Raw genomic sequence first — 17,448 nt, 5'->3', positions numbered from 1 at the left:
GGCAATTTAGAATGATCAATTAACCTCAGCATATTTTTGGACTGTGGGAGGAAGCCGGAGTACCCGGAGAAAACCCACGCATGCACAGGGAGAACATGCAAACTCCATGCAGAAAGATCCCGGGAAAGCCGGGACGCGAACCAGGGATCTTCTAGCTGCAAGGTGAAAGTGCTAACCACTACACCACTGTGCAGCCCTAGTAAAATCACCAAAGAAAAAAAATATTTACTGTGTTTACTGGAAAAACAAAATGGCCAAAATTGTAAATAATGTCAGCATCAAATTTCCATGATGTTACAAATATTAATTTATTCTTTTAAAATGTGTGACCATAAAATTTACACTTCTTTTTATTATTATTATTTACTGCATTTAAATCAGCAAAAGAATATCATTGTTTTACAAATATTTCGCATTAGGTGAAAGAAAAATGATGTATTTTAAAGTTAGAAAAATGTTAAATTATATATTAATTGTTATTTTACAGATTTTCTTTGTTTTATTAATTACAAGTAACATATAGTAAAATCACTGAATTTTTTAAACTTACATTTACCACTACTGAATAAACAAACAAACACAGAGAGGCCAAAACTATAAATAATGCCCACATCAAAAATCTAAATTTTTACAATTAATAATTTGTTCTTTCAGTTTGTGACTGCAAAATTTACACTATTTTTACTGTATTTTAAATCAGCTTAAAAAAAATAATTATTTTACAGGTATTTGCCGATATTGTCACCAGTTTTTAACCCTTTTTTGTCACCCTTGCGGCCACATTTTTACTGTTTTTACAGTGTACTTTAAAACTTTTACTTGACAGCAATTGTTGACGTGTCTAATTCATATTTAAAAACAGAATGCATTGTTGAGAGGTTAAACTGAAACAATATGTAAATAGATTAGTGGATCAGTATGACAAAGCAGTTACATAAGACTTAATAATGTGGCATTATGAAGTAAGCTATTCTGCATAATTAGTTTTATTACCTATTAAACTAAAATACATTTGAGTAACAGTGGTAGAAATTTGTATGAGTACTTTGCTTGTTTCATACTAAATTGCAATATTGTTAAAGTAACACTAATGCCAATAAATCATTTTGAATTCAACTGAAGTGAACTTAATTGAATCTCTACTTTGGCATATTATTAAACAGGTCTAATATCAGAGGTGCATTATTTCCTCGAACACAGATTTACATGGTGCCAGCAGAGTTTTTGTTTCCAGGCGTTCGGTTCCTGTATCCAGGGAGACTGTTTACCTGTCTGTTGCCCGGTGACATTTTTCTCTACGTCGTCAAATACTGGCAACACCCCTGACATCGCCAAAGCGTTCATTTCATTGACTTTTTGTTAAGGTGGTAGCCGGTGTTGCGTTTCCCTGCAGGTATGTGTGAGCAATAAAGGTCCCTATTCTGTTACTGAGAAAGCCGGGACACAGTTGACACACTCGGGAATCTTTATATGTTCAGGCTGTGCGTAAGCGAATTCTTTCCCACCGGGCGGGACACGCCGGACTCGGGAGGCGGTAACCGGGTGAAGCCAGGCCACCTTAAATCACATGCTGACATAACAAGAACGCTACTCTCCACCCATATCCGAGAAGAGTCTATTAAGAGAAGTCTCACCTTCCCCGACTACGTTCATATCACGGAGAAAGACGCCGGTGCACCGACAAAAACACGCGGAGGCATCTTGGGACATAACTGCTGCTCCTTATTGGCCCATCGGAGCTCTGGTGCGTAACGACGCGGTTCGGACGCACACGAATCCGTCAGAGACTTTCTGTTTTTGTGGAGAATTTACTGTGGATGGTCAAGTGCTTGGATTTACACTCAGAGGTTTCTCTTTTTTTTAAATCACTATCTTGGTTTACTTCACACATCGAAGCTGGGGACTGGAACACAAGAGACTTTTACGCGAAGCTTTAGAGTTTTCGCCACAGTAATTGGTAAGTTTACTTCCATTTCTTTCAGTCAAATCTAATCAGCATGTGAGGTGCGATGTTGGTAAAGTTTGTTGTGTTGCTGGGCAAGAAATTGATTAGCCAATCGCGGATCGATCAAAGCCTGTCAGCTGCGTAAATGTGCCACCTTGCATGTAAATTCCAGAGACGTGATGCGACCTTTATCGACGACAAGAGAATGCCACGGTTACTGTAAATTATAATTAGTGGATGACAGTAAGCTGATAATGTCTATCCAGAGGGACAATAACAACCTCATTAAATCATATTTTACTGCAGCAGTGGTGCTCTGCTTTACATAAAATCGAGCCTGATGCACAAGCAAGTAGATTTTTGGGGGGGATAAATAAATGCATGTTGTAAATATTAGAACATAAGCCTGAATCACTTGCAAGTTTTGATTGTGAAGGTTTATTGTGTGACCACTAGGTGGCGACCGAGTATCTTTTTGTTAGAGTTCAAGCCCCTCTAAAGGCTTGAGGCTCTGTATAGAGGTGAACTGTGGAGGCTTCAGATGCCCCCCAGCAGCTTTCTGGTGTTTTCAGTGTGCTCCTGTCTCCTTTAGTTTTCTTGAGGCATTTTGCTCATGACATTTACTGGTCAGCTCAGAGTGAAAAACACAAGCGGCACTGATGCAACTTCTGGGAAACTATCAAGTCACACACCAGTCCTGCCACATATGCTGCCTGCACTGGATGTACTGGCATCCTTTTTCCTACAGAGACCAGCCTCTCCCCCGTCCAGTGTGTAATCTGCATAGTATCCACTCTAATGGTTTCTGCATGTTGCTGAGGTCAGGGCAAAGAGGATGGCGTCAGCACTATTAATGCCATTACAGCCCCATCTGATAACTCAGATTTACAGGGTGGAGTGATCTGATATTTATTCCAAGTGTTTAAAATAGCTGTATCCATGCCAGTTGCTACTGCTCCAACAGGAGACCCGATCAAAACAACTGATTATGTCAAGTGAAATTGCATCGATTTAATCTAAACTCAGTTATTCAGTGTTCACACTGGGTGTATTTCCCCTCATTTTTTGCAGTTGTTATAATGAGGAGATGCTATTTTGAGCCTGTTGCACAGTTCCCACACAGGAGGACCCTCTGCATTTTTTTTTAAATAAATGTGACCTGACACAGATTAGTGAGTGGGAAGATGCCAATCTTGGAAAAGAAATAGTTTTTGATTGACTTGGCTTATAAAAAAGATTAATTAGCAGCAAGTAGGAACAAGTATTTATTTGCTTGTTTGTTTTTAACGTGGATCCTCTTTCAACAACTCTCTGGTGACTTGTAAAGGCACACGGACCTCAGTTTAGGAACCTCTGCTGTGGTATGGGCCACATATTTTGTTCTTTGCTGTAATTTATTATGAATGGCCTAAACTCGCCTGCCCTCCACGTGGGTGTGGATCTCAGCCTCCTATTGGCTCACGATCAGCGGCGTCCTGAAGGAGCTCTCCTGTGATTGGTGGAGCCGCCTCGGGGCTGTGGGCGTATTTTATCGATGGTGGAAGTGGGATACTTTGTGACAATGTTCATTGTCGATATTTCACTGGAGCTGCTGTGGGCACGAGTGCGCAGCGGAGAGCCTCTCTCTTTTAGCCGCATGAGGCTTCTGCAGCTCCGGACCGTGTTGTTCTTCTCTAAAGCTTCGAAAACACCCGAGAGGAATTTATAATCTTTTTTTGTTTTTATTTTTTTAGACCTCGCAGTTTGTTTGTTTTGTTTTTTTTAAAGGTAACAGCTTGCGTAAAAACAATGAGCGTCCGTTGCGTTTTTTTGCTGACAACATACTTGCGTTCCTGTCTTTGCCCATCTATGTAGCATTTCGGAAGACTTGCTTTGCACACTGGAAAACGCAACAAAGAGAGAAAAGATCAAACAAAGAGGGCAAAAGAAAAAGCTTGTGTAGTTGATTTTCCTCGGGGGGAGAATATTCTCATGATATCGACCGGAGAGGAGACGGACTGGGTTTTATTCTGACTCTCGGAGGGAGAGAGAGAGAAAGGGACGCAGAGAGAGAAAGAGAGAAAAGCTCTCTGAATGCTGCCTTTGATTATTTGCAAGCAGAACAAGGGACGGTAGTCGAGGCGACGGATCCGCTTCGCCACCATCCTCCTCCTCCTCACCCTCTTCATCCCCGGCTTTGCTCGTCTTGTCTCCCCACCTCCCACCCCTTCTCTGACCACAGGTTATCGGATGGACCAGCATCCCAGTGCCCGGAGCTGCACCAGTCGCGGGGCTTCGTCCTGCGAGGCCGTCCCGGCTGAACCCTCCATGAATCTGTACATCCACTCCACCACCGGCACACGCTTCGAGCTCTCCCTGCCCCTGGAGGAGACCGTGGAGGGACTGAAGAGGAGGCTGTCGCAAAGACTCAAAGTACCAAAAGAGAGACTCGCTCTGCTGCACAAAGAAACGTGAGTAGAAATGGCATTTTACTGAAATGTTTTCACTTAAAGTGTGGGGGTATAATCGCGGAAACATCATTTTTACGCACGAGTGTTGGAGACGCTGCTCCACACTGACATCATGGGCCGTAATGTTTAGGCTATTCCGCAGTTTAAAATGTGCAGACTTCACCCTCGGGGCCGGAGGGGGTATTTTTTTTCCAATCCGTGCTTTGGATTTCTGCTCTCGGGAGCTCCAGGAACAACCTTGCCTGCTTTTGGTCATCAATACATTCAAGGAAACTTACTGACCATCAGGACGCACGGTATTGGAATTACGCATAGGGGACACACCGGTCACTGGAACAGTATTGACCAGGTGATCTGCAGACTTTGCATTGATTCATCCCCTCCTTCGGTATAAATACCGAAGCCTGACTGAATTACTAATGCTGTGCGAATCAAACACGCTACACATTGATGAGTAAAGTCATACAGAAGCCAGTCATTTATTTATTTTGCTGCTGCACAGGCATACACATTGACACATTGTTCTGAAGGTGGATGCATCCAGGTTCCACGATAATATCCAGTGTGTTCTTGCTGTGATGTATTTGGCTGACCAGTTTCAGCTGCTTTAAGCTGCTTTAACCGCATGTTAATTCCGAGCTGCACGGGTTAGGGAATAGTTAAACCCTTTTATTTAAAACTAACCAAACCCCACAGCATCAGGCGGCTCCCACATGAAGCAGGCGCAGGTTAAATGAGCTAACAATAGTGCAGGTGGTGTTATGCAAAAAAAAAAAAAAAGATGAAGAAAAGGGGGGCTTGAGTGCATGAAAACACTCAGCATTGTTTTTCAGCCCTCCTTCCCCTCCCACCCTTTGTAATCACCCAATAAATCACATCATCCTTTAAAACCTGAAACCCCCCTTTTTAATCCCGTCCTGCGCCTCAAACTGTAGACCTACAGCAAGTCGGGGCCGAGGGCCTTTGTTCAGCTGCACGGGGTGAGATTTGGGTCATGTCTGTAGAGCAGCCTGTCCTCAACATCCTCCACTAACCTAAACGAGGCAAAGAGCCAGAGGTGGATGCAACTGTTTGTCATGATCTTCAAGAAAAGAGACAGTGAGGCAGGCATCCTGTTCTGCAGTAAACGGTAAAGCCCTGGAAATGTGTTCCTTGGTTAAACTTGCTTCCGAATCTCAAGTACAGTTGCCAAAATGTTCAGCTAAGAACAATAGGCTTGCAAAACCAATAATAGCTACTTGTGGTATTGTTTATCTTTTCTTATAATTTTTTGGAGAGATTTGTGGTTTTTGGTTTCAGCATAGAGCTTCTGCTCCTCATTTGTACAAGCGAAGTTGCCAAATGAAAATACTTACCTCCACTTAGTCAAGTGGCAGTGGTGCCAAATATCCACTGCGAGCAGTTGTCAAGCTCCACTATACTTGAAATTGAAATATGACAGCCCAATCAATACTTCTCTTTCATGGAGCTTTTCACCCACGGCTCTTTTCCAAACTAGTTTTGAAGTCTGTCTGCACCCCCCCTCCCCCGGCTGAAGGGTGTTTGTGTGTCTGAAGACAGAAGATATTGTCAGCACAGTCTAATTATCTCGCTCTCTCTCACCCTGCAGGCGACTAAGTTCAGGCAAACTCCAGGATCTAGGCATCTCTGATGGGAGCAAGTTAACACTTGTACCGACAGTTGAAGCAGGATTAATGGTAAGGTTCATCTATTGTGGTTTGTTTCTAGCTTGGAGTGAAAATAAAAATATCAAATGCTGTTTATTTAATACATTTAAATGTTTTTTTTTCTCTGTGCAGTCTCAAGCATCAAGACCAGAGCAGTCAGTAATGCAAGCCTTGGAGAGTCTAACAGAAACTCAGGTAAGGATTGACTGTTGTCTCTTCTCTGTGATAATGTGGATGCAGTAAAGTTAGTATCATATAATCTATGCTGAGCTTCAGACTTTGTGTGTTTGCATGGTAGGTAAAGAAGGTTGTAGCTTTGCTTACGTATAGACCAACACCCTGATATGACAGAGGCAGAGATAAGATGAGCAGGCTGCACAAGCCTCTTTGCTTGTCTAATCTCAGCCTCTTAAACAAGCCAAGCCAAGCTAGACATCCAGTGTGAGCTGTTAGGATATAATAAGCAGCAACACCCTCCTGTATCCTAGTAACATCTTTGATACTGTGCATGTGCGTGTGTGTGTGTGTGCGTGTGCATGCAGGAAGCCAGGGTGAACACCACACAAGAGAGGCTTATTTATGAGCTGCTGGGAGGACCAGCACTCACTTCCACCTTTCTGTTTATACCTTTATCTGTAATCTCTCTCCACTCCTTCTGTAGTTCATGCTCTAACACACACACACACACACACACACACACACACACACACACACACACACACACACACACACACACACACACACACACACACACACACACACACACACACACACACACACACACACACACACACACACACCACACACGCACTAGCAAGTTTCCAGGAAGTGTGCTGTGGCTGCATGGAGATGGAGTGTGGTCTCACTCACTCATAAACAGAGTGCTGGATCATCAGACGACAGTCTTCTCACTCAGTATTAGCATAGGGTTCCTGGAAGCCTAGCAAGCATGAACATCCCGAGTGGGGCCTACACCCTGTGCTTACAGTGAAACAGCTCAGTAGCACTGCTTAAATACAGTATGTATTTGAGTCAGTGTGGCATGACTCACCAAAATGATCAATAGTGAGAGTGAAGCTGGAAGAAAAAAAAAGAAAAGCTTCATGCCGGCCACAGAGAGAAACCAAGCAAGCAGAGAGGCGATAAGGCTGAATGCACACAGACAACAGTGTGACGTATGAGACACTCTGCAGCTGACTGACTGACTCAGATCAACTTCCTTTTGTAGTGTTGGGTAACACTGAGATGTACGTAACTGCATCAGTGATGCGCCGCTGACTGATGTCAAAACAGTACAAGATGGTGAAACTGAACGCTGATGTAAGGAGTTGAGCGTGTGAGCGACGCAGAGGTTTGCGTCCGGACGAACCCACCCAGCCGAACGACGAATGCATTTGTTATCAGAGGATATGGGTCCACCTCGCAGATAGCCAAGTGTGGTTTTTGGTGTTTGGCTTCTTTCCCTGCTGATAATTTTCTGGTGGAAATCCTGGCCTTGCTTGTGTGTGTGAACTCAGCTTGCATCTCGTAGCGCTGACAGCAGATGACTGCATGTGTGTAGGTGTGTTTAAGTGGCCGTGTCTATTACTGGATGTGTGTCTGTCACAGTGTTAGTGGGCTGGAAGCTAGCCTTGCCCATCATGTGGTACGCCTTTCCTGGGCAGCCAAGAGTGACTGTCATTTTCACCAGAGGCAGATGATAATTCCACCGCTGATCCAGAAGAGCGTGTTTCTTACTCTGCCTTTCTTTCCTACGTCTCTCTCTGGCCACAGAACCTTGCTACTCTTTACATTCATTAGATGAGTCACATGCTTGGGCTTATTTCTCAAGTATTGCTCACCACATACATTACTTTTGCATTCGTGTTTATTTCGATGCTAATCTCGCAGTGAAGGATAGAGAGGATAAAGGGCGCAGGAAAATGTTAAAATAAAGGCATGAAGCTGCTTTAGTGTGTTTATATCTACAGAAATTGATTCCTCTTTATAATTCATGAAGGGAAATGGAATGATATAGATTGCGGGGAGATTACGGATCTGAGTAAGATTAGAAAATAGGAACTCAAAGCTTTCCCTCACTTCCTCTCTCCCCTCCCTCCTCAACTAACTCTGGGGCTATCAAAAATCAATCAATGCACTTAGCTCTTAAAAGTGTCTGACACAATAACTGATATGCCCATACACCCAAAAATAGCCTCGGGAAATGTGGGGTGGAAGTGGGCATGAGCCCCAAGACCCCTCACAACCCCTCACCTTTCAAATATTTTGGTCTTGTGAGCTCTCATTTCCATATCAGGTGTTTTTCCTGGAAGTGTATATATGTATTAATGGAGGAAGCCGGATCACCTTATGCCTTCTCCTTTATCGGGATTCTGGAGAAGCTTGCAGATACCCAGCCAACGAACCGGGCAAGACATGTCAGCTTCCAGGGCTGTTTCAGACTTTTGTGCCATAAGTTCCAGGGAAAATGTTTTATGGAAATTGAGCCCCAGCAATTATCGAAATGGGATTTTTTTTCCTCCCCCTTTTCCCTCCTTCTCCCTCTCTTGTTTCCGCTTAACAGCTCTCCCAGGGCACTGTAATTTAAATGTGCTGTGGTTTGCAAGTCCGGCAAGCTGCCTTAGTTTGACCGTGATGACTGGCTTCTTAGCAAGGACAATCCTGGCTGCCTTAATTCCTCCTCTGGCATCTCACTTGGACTTTTTTTTTGCATGACATCTAAGCTGTATTAAGCCACTGCCTCCTGACAGCCCATCAAAACACAGTTGCCTGCACTACTCTCTTCTCATTCTGTCTGCTAAATAGAGGTTGTGTGTTCAGCTTATATTTGCAGTCGTACATGGGCACACACACAGCAGAATTGAAAGGATATATTTAAGAGGATTTCTGATCCTGATGAGAGAATGAGGAAAATGTCTGAGCCTGGTAGTAAAATGAATGTATACTTTATATGGCAGGCAGAGAAAGAGGAAATGAAGGCAATATTTACTATTTCTGAGCACATGTAGGCAGTGACATCAGCTCCTCATCTATTGATCCTGGTATTTAACAGAAAGAGAAGGATTAGATGTCCCTCTCAGCACACAGGGACTATTTGCTCATTGATGAACATTGATGCTAGAATAAAAGCCAACCAGGCAGGCAGGAAGACGGGCAGGCATCACCCTTACCATCCCCCTCCCCACCACCATCACCACCACCACCACCATCACCTCCCATTGCCCTTCCCCCATACAGCCACCTCTTTGTTCCTGTCTTAAAGCATGAGGACCAAACCTGCCCAGCTGACATCCACTCAAACAACAATGATTGAGAGGTCAGTCTTCCAAGTTTTTGGCCCCAATGCTCCCCCTTTTTCTCCTCCATAGGGCTACATGCGGTCGAGTGCAGCCATACTGGTTTTAAAAATCAATGCACGACCCAGCTGGAGTGGAGCCTCAGCAGCTCTGCTGATTGACAAAAAATTTGCCTTGAACACTAACACACAGGCTGCTCTGGGAGGAGGCTGCGTGTTGCCGTTCCATATGTCCCGGTGGAATAGGCTGTTACATATCTGCTCCACTTTCCTCCGACAAGCACCTCTTGTCGTCCTCACGCACTTTCCCTCCTTTCTCCTCGTCTTCGCTTTAGTAGCAACAACATGCCCGGATTATGCCACGGTTTTGTCATTGCGTCTACGAGCAGACAGATGCAAACTAGACGGATCTAACAATCTGCGAGGGGAGTCATCTCGGGGTCACCGTTACCTCGTTTTCCTTCGCTCTGCCTCCCTCAGGGCGGTTTGACAGGTGGAGGATATAAGAAAAGGAGCTTTGCAAAAGGCATTCTGTCCGATTGTGTTTGTGCGTAGGCTGTGGGGAGGACGACTCCATATGCTTGGGTAGCTCACACATGAAGAAATATGAGGTACAGGCTGATGGAAGGAGGGAAATCAAGACAAGAAATGATAGATTTTGGAGAATAGTGTTAGCTTTAAGACAATAAACTTTGTACCTGTGCATGTCTGTGTCCCTGCACATGACTGTGTGTGAAACAGATCAATGCAGGTGGTCAATATGTTTCTCTTTCCTGTCCTGCACCATGTGCACAACCTTATCTTGATGCTAGTTAATCAGCAGGATTGACACTACTGGAAATCATTGGAGAGTAATTGGATTGAGGATTTGGGAGAGCAAGGAATTGAAAAATGACTGAGTCAGTCTGTTGGTCAATATGTGAGGATCCTCCCACCCTTTTTTAATAGCACAAAGCTCCCCCTTCCCGTCCTTCTCGCTGCCATTGAAGTGACGGCTTTTTATATGCACACAGCTTAAGAGAGAGAGTCTTTGCTCTTTAGAATGGTAATTTGCTTTTTTTGTTACCTAAATGAAAGCTACAGAAATTAATTTGTTGCTGAATGTGTAAATCAAATTGTGTATGGAAGAAAAGACAATACTGATCTAAAGGCCCATTCAGTCCCCGCTCATGTAAATCCTGGCCTTGAAAAATTGCATTAATAAGCTGATCAGGCAGTATTTTTCTTTCTTTGCACCTGTGTAATCCCCTTTGTGATGCTTAAATACACAGTGGGAGGTGGGAGATGCTGGGGATGGGTGTAGGGATTCAAGGTGTGTTGTGTGGCAATCAGGAGAGAGGTGGATTTTTTGCAAGGGGGGGGATTTCAATGTCCTATTGTGTGTATGCATCTGGTCGCATGTGGGTGTGTGCATGTGCCAACATCCATTTTTAATGTCTGCGTCTTTGTGTTTTCCCTCGTTGAGCGTCCAGGGGAGTCTTATTTCTCAATATTTGAGTCGTGACCGTCATTGTTTTCCATTCCCTGGCGACACGGTGCTTTTGTGATTCAAGTAGCAGGCATCGTGACTAGTGGGGCTACTGTGTGGGAGGATGGAGGCCAGGAATATCACGTCTGATAGCCACCACCGACTCTAATGAAGTCAATTAGGCATATGTTGCTGTTGAAACAGAGAGGCAGGGGTCAAAAGAACCAAGTCTTTCAGTAAGTCATGTAAAAACATGGCGAAGAAAGAAGAAGTATTCAGAAGAAACACTCCCTACATTTCTTCCAGCCTGTTATCTTTCCTCCATCTGTCACAGAATCCCCACACCTCTCCTGCCTCTCCATTTACCCACTTACTTTATCTCAACTGATGAGATGCCGCTTCTTCCTCCGTTTGCTGCAGATGATGTTGTTTTTGCAAGTATCCACAAAATGCGTCTCCCTGGGTACAGAAACGCTGTGAGGCTGCTCTCCACCAACACAGTATCCTGATTAAATTGTACTAATCAGTCGGTGTAAAAAGACATTCAGTGGAGCGAGAGGCGTGTGAGCAGCAGGGAAACCAGAGTGAGGATTTTTTTTCTTTGCTGTTTGCTTGTTTAAACTTGAATTGCATGCATGGGGCTGAGAGGCTTGTATATGGATGCGAGTCTGCTGGATGCTGGCTGGCCAGTTGTTGGCACAGTTCGAGCGGCGGCTTTTTGCGAGGAACCCGATCATCCTGAACTTTGCCACTCTGATCTCTCTTTTCACTCAGCCGATCAAATTCTGTGATGGCCAGCTGGTCCTCTCTCTTGCTCCTCTCAGCCCCCTCTGTTTCTTATCAGGCAGTATTACAGACGCCTATCTTTCTAATGGGGCCTTTGAAGAGCCCCCCGGCTGCCTTTAGGATTTGGGGCATGATGCAAGTCATTGATTTTTTTTTATTTTGCCTTTTTCTCTTTTGAGAGCCTGTTATTGCATCTTTAGCTGGTGTGTGCCTACAAAAGAGGCTATCAATAGTGTCCTGGTGCGATCAAAACATCTAGGTCGATAGGCGGGTTAATAAGCAGCTTTTTGAACCATACCTTTTACCTGAGCAGTCCGACAGGTGAGCAGCTGCACCAGAGCCAGAATATGGCTGCAGGAGACGGCTTCCCTCTACTCCACCCTCCCGTCCCGCCTTCCAATCCTCTATCCTCTTTTCTCCAGCACAAAGCTGCTCAGTTGTTCATGAATGTCAGCTCAGTGCTGCCAGCTCGCTCTATCTTTCCCTCCCTCTCGCCCTCCCCCAGTCTCTCAGCCTCTCTCTCTCTTCCTCCCTCACTCCTTATCTCCCTCCCGTAGTTCGCTTAGTGTGCAAAGGAAGAACGACTGCAAATGAGTTCCTTGAACCACAGGGACCCCAATAAATAAAACTGTCAGCCAGAGATGTCGAAAGAAAAAAAAAAGAGGGAAGGAGCCAGAGGCACACTCTCACTGAATATTTCATCACCCACCACCACCACCACCACCACTCTGACACCCTACCCCCATTGCCCGCATCCCCATCCCCCCTCACCATCCTCATTCCCTTCCTCTCTCATGCCATCCTCCCTCCCCTCTTTTTCCTCCTCCATCTTGTCTCCACCCCTCCTCTCCCAGCTGCCCCTTATCATATTCTCCCCCACTACTGCATAGCAACCAAAGCTTCCTGCTAAACAAAAATACCACCTCCTCCTGGACACCAAACAAAATGGTTGATGGTGCCGGGTCACTTGTTAAGGAGGCGGAAGTTGCCTCTGTTGAGTAAAATCAACTCTATATGTTGGTTTCAGGAAGCACAGTCCGTGTTCTTCAGGCATGAAGGCCTCTTCTCTTTGCATACCACTGCTGCTGAGAACAATAAAGGGGCTGGTATCTCTCTTTCTTTCTGTCTTAACCCAGCAGAAGTGGGGCTCTCTGCTCTCCTTGTCGTGCAGCTCTCACAATAAACCACTACAGACAGCTGTAAGTTGCTTTCACAAAGGATTGGAATTTCTTTTGCTGCTGCAAAGGTGGAAATGAAAATGGAGGATGAGGGACTTAAAGACAAGCCATGAAGCTCTCTTTTGTTTGCCTGTGATGTTCCAGAAAGCTCTATCTGGTGTTTGTCCTGACGTCAGTGGTAGCCAGCCACATTGGCTGTCTTGGCGGTGCTCCTGAGAGCAGACAGGCATATTTGGACTGGAGCTGAGCTGCTAGCCGAGACCTCTGGGAATCATTTGCTATCCAGCTCTCCAGCACTAGAGAGCCTCCTTCCCCCTCCTCTTCCACACAACACACACATGCACTCTCTAACTCCCTCCCTCCCCTTGTTTCACTCATAGTCTCTGTCCGTCTGGAAGAGGCTTGTTGTTACACGATCACTCTCGCCAATCTAGCCTCTGGCAGGCAGGCTGCGCTGTATCATCCTCCGCCTCCTCCCTTCCCTCAGGAAACAGGCCCTATTTCAGGTGTTCCACTCCACAGCTCCTGGCTCCCAGCTACACAAGCTGTTCGCCCTCCTTTTCTGGGTGTTCGGGATTTGTCAGGAGGAGGGGAGGAAGAAGCGGCAAAAAAATGATGTCGCTATTAGTTTGGAGGAGTAGAATTCCACACCTGAAAGTTTACTTTGGCTCTTTTTGTTTGTCCCTTTGGGGTGGAAATGGGAGATGACCGCAAAGATAACGAGAGTGACCGATCAGATTATAGCGCTGGAGACGTCCCCTGTCATTTTCTCTGCAAATGAGATGTCTGTGTTTATGTGGGTTTGTGGCCTTTTAATTTCTTGCCTAAGGAAGAATCTGTGGTGGGTGGTGTGTGTATATACGGAGACCCCATATGAGTCACACGCATGGTTCCACACACATTTTTAGCTCTCATGTATGTGAGACTTAGCGAAGGCTTGTGTGAGCACCTTCTAAATTGACTTTGTGAGTCAACGACTGAGACTCTGAGACCTGGAGTGACAGAAATCGACTGGAGGAGGGAAAAGAAGGAGAAAAAAAGGGAAGTGTGAGGAAGAAAGCTTGCTTCTCTCGCAGGCTAATTTGAAGCCTGCCATGTGGTGTTGGGAGCTCAGTAGGAGTATATGAATTTCATCTTGGTGGTTTTGAATAATCCACACTAGTCATTATAAGGGTAATCAAGCCTCCTCTCTGTTTCTCCTGCTGTCACTCACTGTCTGCCTTTTTTCTCACTTTCTCTCGCGCACACAAAGAAAAACAGAGCGGTGAAGCAAAGGCAAAGTTAAATGGCATCTTGGATGATCCTTACAGGGAAGGCTTAGACTTAACATCCAGATGTGTCCCCAAAATACCCAAAAAGTCACTGCAGCCTTCAATCCTACAAATTTGAGCAAAAAAAATATTTCTGTTTAGCAGCAGTTGCAGTTTCTCTTCACATGAATCAAAACCTGATCTCGAGTGGTTACTGTCGACAGATTCTGATGCCAGGTGTGAAATGTAACCTGGATGTTGACTCAGTCTGAACATATGTGGTTAAAAGGTCTGAACACAGACACACAGATACTAACTTCTCTTCTGCCTCCCTCTTTTTTTCTAAACACTGCCTTGTTGATCTCCCTTTGGGGCATCTGACTTCATCCATTTGTGTGCGTTGTGGTTGCAAACTCATTCTCTTGACAGCTGTCAGTCACAGATCCACTCAGCGCCTCCTCCCCCATCTTTTTCTTTCTCTCTCCCCCCACCCACCGTTTGGATTCCGCCTCCCCCCCTCTGGGTGTCACACATGCATCTTCTTTATCAGGCGACCTTTTGTCTACGGAGTTTCCTCAAGCCATCTCACCCTGCCACTGCTCTCCTCCTCACTTCACACCCTGCCTTGGGCCTGCTGGGTTTATTGCCTCACTACAACGGGGGTAATCATGGTGGGTGTGGACTTTATCAACAAGCCATTAGCGGCAGAGTTTACGCTCTTGAGTTTCTGTTTATCCCACTGCCTCCCCCCTTTTTTTTGTCTTTAAATGCTGATTTCGCTGCTTTGGCTTGATTATTTACATTTTGAACAGTGGCCGTCGGATCATCCCAACCCCCTTCATCCTTTCACCTGCCGCTCCTCTCTGCCTCCATCCTCTTTTTTCCAACACCATGTCAATACCAATGTGCAAAGGTCACCCTGGCAACAGAGAGGCAGCAGTCGATAGAGATATAAATAAGCAGAAGAAAAAGGGAGAGAAGTGATAGAGGGCAGAGCCTGGTGATTCACAGGGTTAACTACAGGCCAACATCTTAGCAGCACACTCCAAAGGCTGCTCGGTCTGGGGGGAGCAAGGCCGCTGCTCTCTTTTGCAGCCTTTGTATGTATGTCTTTATTACTTGTTTTCTCTGCTTTTCCAATATTCCTCATTTTCTCCACCCTCCATCCTCATTGTGCTCTCTCTCCTGCCCCATGTACTTTATTTGATGCTCCTCCTGTCTGTGTGTTTCCTCCCTCCTTACCTCTCTGGGGACTAGAAAACCCATAGACAGAAAGAGTTGTTGAAACCTTTTTGGACAGAGGCATCACTTTGAATTTGCCAGCCCTGCTTGTTTCTGTTTGCTTCTTTTTTTGTTTTTCGGAGGGGAAGAACCTGAGATGTCACTACTACTGAGTTTCCAAGACCTCAAAGAAGTTTTCTGACCCTTGAATGACTGTCATACAGGCTCCAGCAGCGAGTGGCGACACACAGCAACAGAGCCGCAGGCATGCAGGAGCAGCACAAGAGAACTTTTGTGATGTAGTGTGAATCCTCCAGCCAAGTCGTGACAACTCAGCTATCCTGTGTGTATTTGTGTGTGTCCATCCGGGCCACGGTTGGGTCAGTGAAGGCCTCCACACTTGGCCCCTGTTAGCCGTTGCCAGAGCTCCAAAAATGGGCAGCTCTTCCAGATCCGCCGCCGATCCACAGACAATTGACTATTCTGTGTTTCAGAGGCAGGCGGGGTGTATTTCCTGAACGTGGGACTGATTTTTCAGGCCACGGTCCAGACAGAAGGGTGGCCTTTGTCTCTGAGCTGAATGACACTGCTGACTAAGAACAGACTGAGGGGCAGTGGGAAGCAAGTGAGAGTGGGCTCTGTTTGTGTGTGTGTGTGTTTTCCAATAGGTCTCCTTATCCACCCAGCAGAAGTAAATAGGCCACTGTTACAGAATAGTGATTGATTGCGTGATGGTCTAATGCAGTGCGTCTACTGTGAGAGCTCAAAGCGCTGCTGTATGTATTTTAGCTGCTATCCATAGTGCTGATTGGTCATTTATTAGGAGGAAAGTCGGTATGCATGGGGAGTTTACTCCATTTTTAATTCTGGTGCAGGTAGTGACAAATAAGTCTGTGTGGAATCAAAGTCAATCAGATCATTGTAGTCATTGGAGCTTTAGTAAGAAAAGCAACCAGACTGTTCTTTTAGGTTCATAAAGATGTTTCACTTTTCATCTAAGAGGCTTCTTCACTTCAAGAAGCCTCTTGCTGTAAATACTATTATATCATTAGATCCATATATAGAGCTCTTATTTGGTTAGACTTTGTTTTTTGGCACAGCTGCACAATGACGTTGATATAAAAGCAAATATATTGAATTACTCAACCTTTTCCTTCCTTTTTTTTTCCCCTTATCTGCAGGTCAGTGACTTCTTGTCCGGCCGCTCCCCCCTCACCCTGGCACTGCGTGTAGGCGACCACATGATGTTCGTCCAGCTCCAGCTGGCGGCGCAGCAGTCCGGCGGTCCACAGCTCCAGCACCGGCACCTCATCACCCGGGGCAACACAGAGCCCGCGATGGGACAGCCCACGGGGCAGCCCCGTGTCCCCCACCCTCACCCCCATTCCCAACACCACCCCCACCACCCCCACAGTCACCCCAGCCCCCACTTGTCCCAGCCTCACCCGGTCCCTTCCTCCCCCTCCTCCCCGGGCTCCCCTTCCTTCGCCCTGCCCTCCACGCACCACCAGCTGCTCCCCCCCATGTACCACCAGTCGCCCTCCTCCGCCACTCACTGTAGCCCCCCTACTCCTCCTCCTCCGCCCCTCTCCCCTCGTCCGTCCCACGTGCCCGGGGGTCTTTTCCGCTCTCCGGCCCACCACCACCATCACCACCACCACCACTACCACCAGCCTTCCTCAGGCCAGCCCAGCCACGACATCGGCCAGGTCAGCCCTGTAGCCCCGGTCCTCTGCCCTGAGGTAAGCCCCACAAATACGCTTCATATTCATGCTGATTATGCTCTTGGTAATACTCCTACATCTTTGTGAGGAGACAGGAATACAAAATGCATAAAATCGTAGCTCATTCTGTTGTCACATGATATTAGCCTTGCGTTAGCACTGGAGAATGGTCTGACTGCACGTCATTATCATTGAGGAAAAAATGTGCTTGCTTGATCTTTAAACCAGTCACAGTTGTTTAGGGTGGTGCTAAACCGAGGATTTAGCGAGAATGCTCTTGCAAAATAGTGACAGAGATTTGTTTTGGTGGAATATTTGGTCACCGGTGGTCATTAAAATGCCTAACTTGTGCACTCGTGCCTTTGCATGACTATAGGTTGCTAGCTCGGAGGTTTTTGTGGTTGAAGGGGAGGAGAATTAAGCTACACAATATAGAAATAAAAAGCATCCAGTGGTAGGAGAGC

At 45.8% G+C, this 17,448-nt stretch overlaps 1 protein-coding gene across 2 annotated transcripts in view; it reads left to right on the top strand.

The window, feature by feature from the left end:
* Nucleotides 1–1,416: 1,416 nt before the first annotated feature.
* The window catches only part of midn (midnolin), a 28,466-nt gene continuing 12,434 nt past the window's right edge, over nucleotides 1,417–17,448 (top strand). Inside the window, exons 1-5 of one of the 2 annotated variants that reach the window (XM_023286247.3) lie at nucleotides 1,417–1,957; nucleotides 4,167–4,395; nucleotides 6,005–6,092; nucleotides 6,195–6,257; nucleotides 16,442–17,002. In XM_023286247.3, coding sequence (XP_023142015.1) covers nucleotides 4,175–4,395; nucleotides 6,005–6,092; nucleotides 6,195–6,257; nucleotides 16,442–17,002 — 933 coding nt within the window. In that variant the 5' untranslated portion in view covers nucleotides 1,417–1,957; nucleotides 4,167–4,174. Of the gene's footprint in view, nucleotides 1,958–2,434; nucleotides 4,396–6,004; nucleotides 6,093–6,194; nucleotides 6,258–16,441; nucleotides 17,003–17,448 lie in introns of those variants that run through there. The other variant, XM_023286248.3, reaches the window with a different exon arrangement.

Source organism: Amphiprion ocellaris, chromosome 2 (genome assembly GCF_022539595.1).
Source record: "Amphiprion ocellaris isolate individual 3 ecotype Okinawa chromosome 2, ASM2253959v1, whole genome shotgun sequence".
Classification (NCBI taxonomy): domain Eukaryota; kingdom Metazoa; phylum Chordata; class Actinopteri; family Pomacentridae; genus Amphiprion; species Amphiprion ocellaris.
This window is presented reverse-complemented; position numbering and strand designations above follow the sequence as displayed.